The 7,998-nt window shown below is 41.7% G+C and overlaps 1 protein-coding gene and 1 pseudogene across 3 annotated transcripts in view; one reads left to right on the top strand and one right to left on the bottom strand.

Moving 5' to 3' along the window:
* The first annotated feature begins 2,353 nt into the window (after nucleotides 1–2,353).
* Nucleotides 2,354–7,998, top strand: part of CCNT1 (cyclin T1) — a 36,831-nt gene continuing 31,186 nt past the window's right edge. The window contains exons 1-2 of one of the 2 annotated variants that reach the window (XM_081060678.1): nucleotides 2,354–3,435; nucleotides 7,338–7,419. In XM_081060678.1, coding sequence (XP_080916804.1) covers nucleotides 3,278–3,435; nucleotides 7,338–7,419 — 240 coding nt within the window. In that variant the 5' untranslated portion in view covers nucleotides 2,354–3,277. The remainder of the gene's footprint in view (nucleotides 3,436–7,337; nucleotides 7,420–7,998) is intronic. The other variant, XM_081060679.1, reaches the window with a different exon arrangement.
* On the bottom strand, nucleotides 5,360–6,420 carry LOC308502558 (cytosolic 5'-nucleotidase 3A-like; annotated as a pseudogene). Its single transcript has 2 exons — nucleotides 6,309–6,420; nucleotides 5,360–6,072 (listed from the first exon to the last, which is right to left on the bottom strand). The product of its transcript is annotated as a cytosolic 5'-nucleotidase 3A-like (transcript).

Here is a 7,998-nt window from a genome sequence, read left to right as displayed (position 1 = left end):
GTCCCTGTCAATTGTATCTGTATGGAGGAAATACTATGTGATGCTGTGTTCATCTCTTCCCAATTTCATGATCAGTGATAGTCACATTGGTAGCTTGAAATTGGCTTGGGAGATAGTACTATGGAAACTGGCAAATGCTATAGACAAAGGCTTGACTTATTTGTTTTATTGATTGTCTAGAATTAAGAAAGTGATAGAGGAAAAGTTAATTATGTAGATTAAGCTTAAAAGTGTATCGTGTGTAGCCATTACATTATCAATAGCACAAAAGAAATATTCTTCCAGTATTCAAAAACTATTATCCAATTCAGTAAAGATGTTGCTCAAGTCACTGACAAATAAGTTCCAACATAAGTCGCATTGTTTTACTTTCATCTTATTAATGCAAAAGAAAATGTCAACCAACAGTCAAAGCTATACTCATTTGTCAAATACAATTATAGGTTGGTTCTTGATTCGAGTTTGGCAAAAACACACACACCATGGTCAATTTCAAGATATCAATATGACATCACTGGATGTGGAGTTGGGGATAGTTAGGAATAGCACACCATCTTTTTTCATATTTTAATTTGGAGACTATAGGAATGTAGGGAGAAATTGTTTTAACAGTAGTAAATGGTAATGTTTGACAGCACTGAAATATGACACTCATGACCACAATGCAAAATAAGATCAAACCATGAAATATAGTATAATCCTGTATTAGATTAGTCTAGGGAATAGGAAGAATAGCTTTATAGGTGTGATTTACAGAAAATGGAATCCTATATAAACTAACAACAACAAAATTCCTCTGGTTTAAGGTTTTGTCAACTGTTCCTTAAGGCAATGTGCCAGAAGGTTAGCATTGACAATAAACATGTACTGAACACCTACTATGTGCCAGATGGGTGTTCCGTCAGGATGCAGACATGACATTTAAGGTCACACAGCTAGTTAAAAGAGTATCTGGGAATTTTGAGGATATTATACTAAGTGAAATAAGCTGGTCAAAGAAAAGTACTGCATGATTCCACTTATATGAAGTATCTGAAGTAGTCTAACTTGTGGGAACAGGTAGTGGAATGGGGTTGTCAGGGCTGGGGGAGGGGGAAATGGGGACTTGTTTCAGTGGGTACACAGTTTGTTTTATAAAATGAAAAAGTTGCAAAGACCGGTTGCATAATAATGTGAATATAGTTGATATGACTGAATTGTACACTTATAAATGGTTAAGATGGTTAAAGAAAAATAGATGGGATTTGAATCCAGCCCTGACTCAAAAACTCATGTTTAGCAATTATTTTATCACTGCTGTTAGCACTACTTTTAAATTATTTCATCTTCAATCAAAGAACCTTTCCTTTCTCTGATTTACACAGGTCTTCCTCTTCTGTATGGCAGGGTAACAAACTAATGGTTTGCAGATGCATTGCCTGAAGCCTTAGACACGACAACTTTTTCTTGGAAGACTGGCAGACTGAGCTAGCAGAGCAAATTCAAAATGGAGTTATCAGTCCAAGAGATTAAGTGGAGAAGCAAACACAGGTCAGGGAGACAGGCAAGAGGGGATCGAGGAGAAATAATTTTGGCTTTTAAAAGATAACACGCATGACCACATAACTGAAAAAAATGTTTATTAAAAGAAAAAAAGTCTGTGATGGAAGAAGTTTGAAATCACACTTTTTTTTTTTTTAAATGTTGTAACTTGATGGGAGTAATTTATATCTTCCTGAATCTCAATTTTTCTAGACTAACGTGGCGCTTAGGCTATCTGTAGGCAGTATATGGCAGAGGAGGGCCTGAAACGGAAGGAAATGCTTCTGAGAATGAATTATAATCAAACTTACTGCGTGGAGACACCCATATCTAGAAATGATGACACTCAACGGACTATAAAAAAACAAACGATTCTATGACCCAAATTTAATCAAGGTAAATTGAGTGTTCCAGAAAAGACTATAGTTTGCTGGAATAGAAAGAATCAAATCAGACTTGTTTCTAAAATCCACACTTACAAGCTGGGCATGTAGGGCAAACCACGTCATTTCTCTGAGCCTCAGTTTCTCTACTGTAGGGTATATTTTGAGCATTTCACATTCATTAATTAGTAGGGCCAGGGCTGTCCTGGGCAGGTGCTAAGGCTACAAAAACGAAGGAGGCACTGTCCTTGCTCTCAATATTCATATAACGTAGTGACTACTGTGACATCTATTAAATGTTTTCTACGTGCACCTTACTGTGATATCCTTTTAACTCGTTACATCATTTGAAGTCCTTCCCACAACCTCAAACATAGGTTCTATCATCGTTTACGTTGTACAAGAGGCACAGAGAAGTGTCGCCCAGGGTCACACCGCCATCAGGCGCCGGGGCTGCGCTACGTGCTGACGGAGGACAGGCACTTCCAAAACTGCACTTGCACGGCGGTGCGGGGTGGTGTGCAAGCTTTCCACACTTTCCACCCCGAAGGGGCGGTTTTCGCTCACCCGTTCGCAAACAGGGACTAACACGTTACGACCTCTCGAGGTGGCGCCGATTAAATGAAGTCGTACGTTTCGGAGCCAGTATTGCGCCTGGAACACGGTAAGCACGGAGTTCATACTGTTCATTTCCCTTTATTCCTTCACTGGACCACCGCGGCGAAGCCCAGGATGCTTTCCGGGCTTTAGCCACGTACCGGCTGTTCAGAGGCGTGATTTACCCGCCTACCGACAACGTGAGAGCCTTCTAGTTGCTTTACATTACGCTCCACGACAGGGCCCCCCTCTCTCTGATTACTTTTTTTCAGTTTTTGAGGCTCACCTAGTTTCTCCGTCAAGGTGTCCGCTGCCGCATTTTAGATCAAGCCCCTCCGCCAAAAACGAAATTCTCCGAGGAGCCGCGGCGCGGCGCGTGGGCGGGCGCCTCCAGCCGCCACCAACGTCGCCTCACCCACTCACCCCGGGCGCGAACGCTCGACCCAGTTCTCGCGGGAGGAGACGTGGTTTGGAACGAGAACTTCCACCCTCACCCTGCCTCCCAAGGGTCACATGACTGGCGCCGACGTCCCCGACCCAAGGTCTTTCCTGGTCGCTGACTGGCTGTTCACTCGGCGACCAGCTGTCGCGAGGTTCCTCCCGGAAGTAGACGCTGCCACTAGCCGCCTCGGCGGAAGCATGTCACAACCTAGCCGTCCAGCTTTAGTGGAAGTTCGTCACGGCGCAGTGGCCGCCGCGCGGCGGATGTGTGTCGCCGCTTAAGTGACGCCGGAAAGTGCTTGCAGCCTCCGCCGCTGCCTTCTGGTTGAAGCACTATGGAGGAAGAGAGGAAGAACAACAAACGGTGGTATTTTACTCGAGAACAGCTGGAAAATAGCCCATCCCGTCGTTTTGGTCTAGACGCAGATAAAGAGCTTTCTTATCGTCAGCAGGCGGCCAATCTGCTTCAGGACATGGGGCAACGTCTCTACGTGTATCCTTGCGGCCTAGGCCTTTGGCTTTGGAGGCAGTCCCGCTTTGCTCTCGCGTCCAGGCCTCAGCTTCTGTTAGGGGTGGTGGGGGGCAGAGGGTGGGCAGGGGCCGGATGGCCAGGGGAGGGAGCCGGCGGTGCGGCGGGCTGAAGTTCACGGTGTCCGCGCGAGCGTGGCGGGGCGGAGGTAATTTCCCGCTCGCTCCCCGGGGCCGCCAACCTTTCCGGGAATTCGTTATCCTTCCAGGCTTTGTGTTTTAACTGGCCCTTCTGAGACTGTTTTCAGTGTGCTCTGATCTCCTGTGCTGGTGACTTCGAAATTCTGCTTTTGTCTGATGGCCTGGGTGTCGGGTGGAGGTTTCCCCGTTGGTGGTTGCCTCTTGAACTTAGCGTGCAAAGAGAGTTTTGAGGAATTCAGTATCTGAGGGTCTTACGAAGGGTGGCCTAGGATTAATGCCCAGCTTTGGTCCAAAATCCGTTCTTCCCGCTTACTGTTTAAGAAACCTGTCGAATTCTCGGTTTTCTCATCTTTAAGTGGGGTGATACCGCTTGAGTTTAATTTCTATGCCCGACACACTGCTTGGCACTCAAGTTCACGTAGTAGCTACTGTTAAGAGTTTTACAAACTTTCATTGGAAGGAGGAATGTCAGTTTAGATTTTAGATCTACTGGTTTAAAAAACTGTTGCAAAATACTGGGTTTTTAAAATACTCAGAATGCTAATGTATTCGTTTTTCTCATTTCAAAGGTGAGGTAGAAGGTGTGATAAAAAAAATACGGTGAATGTTTAAAAAAATGTGTTATGGTAAAAGACGCATTACCATTAATCCCCCTCAAAATACTCTCCCTCGCTTCGGACACACTTATCCCGTAGTTCTTGCCATTTGCAGTTCTGAAAGTCCTCTTTCCTGAGTGTAGTTGCACTGTCGTGGCTGCCTCAATGTCCTGAGTCGATTTAAAATGTTTTTGTTTTTTTTTTCATGGTCATTTTGACTTTGAGGAAGAGCCAGAAGTCACACGGTGCCAGATCTGGTGAATAAGATGGATGAAGACACACCGTAATGTTTTTATTTGACAGAAATTGCCGTACCACAAGTGATGTGTGACATGGAGCATTGTCATAATGGAGGATGAAATAGAGACACTCACAAAAGAGGACTTCCAGAACTGCTTCAGAAAGTGGCAAGAACAATGGGATAAGTGTGTTCAAAGTGAGGGGGAGTGTTTTGAGGGGGATTAATGGCAATGTGTCTTTTACTTTTTTTAATTTAAACATTCACTGTATCTTTTGATCATACCGCATAATTTGGTGATTTTAATCCCTCCGAGCATTTTTTTGTTTTTGTTCTTCATTTCATGTTTGTTATCCATGCTGGAATATAGAATATAATGATTAGTGACGTGGTTACCACCAGTTTTTTCAAACACCAAGTGCCAGTATTTTTCTGGTAAATATCAATTTTCCCAAACCAAAATAACCAACGTCATACAATTTCAGTAGATGTTGATACCATCAGCATAATTCACCCAAATTAGAATAATAGCAATACTTAAAATCATGCACATTATTTCACCATTTCATAAACATTATTTTTAAACTTAAACTTTTCTAGTATAAAATGACTTCGCGAAAACTTAATGATAACATTAAACTACAGAATACACTCTGGAAACGTAGGAAGTTGTTTTTCAAATTTTGACTTTAAGATTCTTTTTTTAGTGATAAAAAATATGGTGAGTGTGTTTAGAGAGGTGGAGAAAAAGGAGCAAGAAGTTCATGGATTCAACATGTCTGAAAATACTTCAGCAATGTACAGGAAAAACTTCAAGAGCAAGAACATTATAAATAAAAGTCTTTCACCAAGATGAACAGATGAGCAGCTCTTGCATCAGTTGCACCCCTAGAAGAGAAGTCTTGAAGACCTGTTTACAGAATCTTCTGTAAGTTAGAGTTGGCCACCTCCAGAGTTGCATCTTTTACTAGAATAATGTCGTGAGTCCATATACTTTTCTAAAAGCTCATCCGCTCTGCCATTTAAATATCCGATTTTCAGAATGTGTTCAAGTTGGCCATTCTTAAGTCTCCTTGGGAGACTCCCAAGCAGAATTATGTTACTGTTGTCTTTTAATTGACTGGAATATTCTGTGTTCTTCAAGGTACCATCATGTTTGCTAAATACATGAATTAGTTCTGTAAATCCTTTGGGCAGCCCATTGTCATCAAAATCCATGAAGTTGGACGCTACTTTGACATTTTGGATAGTAAACATCAGCTTGACAGAAAATCTAGTGCATCACTGATACCAGCCAAAAGTAATGAACACAGGGATACTGTGTTGGAGCTTATCAGAGAAATTCTCATATCATTCTTGAGCATAACATCAGATTCTGCCATAACTTCTTCAGGCTTCGGTAAAACCTGTTTGACAAGCAAACCATGTGATTTAATGGACCGTTCTACCATATAAGGGTACTACTCTTGTATGGTAAGAACAAGATCAATTTCAATAGCGTAATATTTTTCCTTTAGTTGCGGTAACTTTTTTCGACGTTCGTCTGAAACCAGCTTACAGTTGTCAATGACATGACATGTTAAATATCTTTTCCCTTTGTAGGAAATTCTTGGTGTCAAGTCAAAGTCTGTTATTTGAAGTTTGACAGCTCCTCCTTTGTTAAGACCACAGATGATTTCTTACACTCCTGTAGGGTTCTTGATGCAAATTGTATGAGTACTTTTCTGGAATTCTGGCACCATTTGCACATGTACAGCAGAATCTTAGTTATTTCTTGGTTATCCAGTCTTCCTTAAGACAGTCTTGAGTTCTTCTGTCCATGACTTTGTCCTAGAACAACAGCTGTATCTGGAGATGCGGCCTTGGATATAGGCATCTCAGTGATCTTGGTCTTCCGCTTTGTCTTGAAGGTGAATATGTACTGGGCCAGCACCACTGCTACCTTCAGGGCGCACACACTGGCACTAGCTACCATGGTCGCCAGTATGTGAACGGGGCCTCATGCGCATCCCAGGCTGAAAAAGCAGGTCAATTCAAGCATTTTTGTCAGAAAATACACTCATTTTGTAGCAGAAAAAGCTACATAGTTGCAAGGTTCTTTTCACTCTGGAAATGAAAAATTATCCTTGGGTGCAGCTTCTATTTAAATGTGTTGCTGGCGGTAACATTTGCGTCTTAAAGTGTTCACTTCAAAAGAGGTGTTCTCTTCATTGCCAGTATTCAATTTGTTTTGTAAGCATCCGGTCAGTACTGAATTAAACATTTTGTTTGAAATTCTGTTTCAGCACATCTTAGCCCTTTTTATATGCGTGTTGTCATTAAGGTTGTTGCCATCATGGGACTGCCTCATCTCTGTACACCCCACGGTGTCCTCTGAGGTCGTTGGAAGTAAGGCATTTAAAAGTTTTCCTTCTCAGTGAATGATGTCAAATCATTCCAGAGTGTTTCTGGTCCGGGGGATCACAATAGGAGGAGGCTGGGTTCCTGGAGCTTGGAAGATGAGGAGATAGTGGCGACATGGGGTCCAGGTCAGGGAGAGTGTTGTAAGTCAGGTGAAGAGTGATCCTGAGCACTAATAATGGATCACTTGCAGGATTTTCAGCAGGCAAGTGACAGCTTTAGGTCCCATATAGTTTTGTTTATAGTCCTTCTTGATCCATACATGCTGAGAAGCTTGCTTGTTTATTCAGCAAATGTATAGTGAATACCTGTTACATTTAAGGCATGCTAATAAGTGCCATGGGTAGTTAATTCGGTGGAGAGGTAAGAATAATTTCCATTGAGCAGCATCTATTCTGCCCAGCTGCATGGTTGTTTTGGGAGGATATAGAGGTTGTATTTTGGGGACTTGTATTTTCTGTCTGTTTTGGGGCCTTAACTTGAGCGTTGTAGCTCACAATTGACTATCAACACTGCCATAGTATACATGCACCGATTCTACATGATTCAGTCCTTTACACAGTTCCATCGAAATGTAAGTATAATTTTTTTTAATATGGTATAATCCTTTTGTGATTGATTCCAACTTCATATTTCTTGTGTGGTTGATCTTTGCTGCTGAACTGGAATTTGAAGTTTAGAATTTAAGGTTGATCACTTTCGTTATGTGTCACACTGCTGTTCTGAATCCAGCCTTCCAATTTTCCTAGGAAGGGTCTAGTTAAGTTTAGTCATCCTTAGAGTAGGTAGGTTCTTTAATAAAGAAAGAGATGATTGAACATGTAAACTTAACCTTTTGGGATGGGAGAGTCGCATTAAAGGGGACACTATGAGTAATTTAAGGGTAATATTTGAAGTGGTAAATAATGTGATCAGAGGAAAACAAGTGGATGTAATTAGATTTATCTAAAACCCTTTGATGCAATACCAATCAATGACAGGTTGGAGGGGGAAGGTACATTATGTGATACCAGGGTATGACTTTTAAGACAGGAAAAAGAAAATAATAGTAATAAAGGGATTTTCTGGACAGAATTGTTAATAGTGCTATTTTCAGTTTTGCTCCCTGAAATGGTCCTATTTAACATTATTATAAATGACTTGGAAGAGCGTG

The sequence above is a fragment of the Rhinolophus hipposideros genome (genome assembly GCF_964194185.1).
Source record: "Rhinolophus hipposideros genome assembly, chromosome: 9".
Classification (NCBI taxonomy): domain Eukaryota; kingdom Metazoa; phylum Chordata; class Mammalia; order Chiroptera; family Rhinolophidae; genus Rhinolophus; species Rhinolophus hipposideros.
The sequence above is the reverse complement of the archived record's forward strand: the minus strand, read 5'-3'. Positions and strand labels throughout refer to the sequence as shown.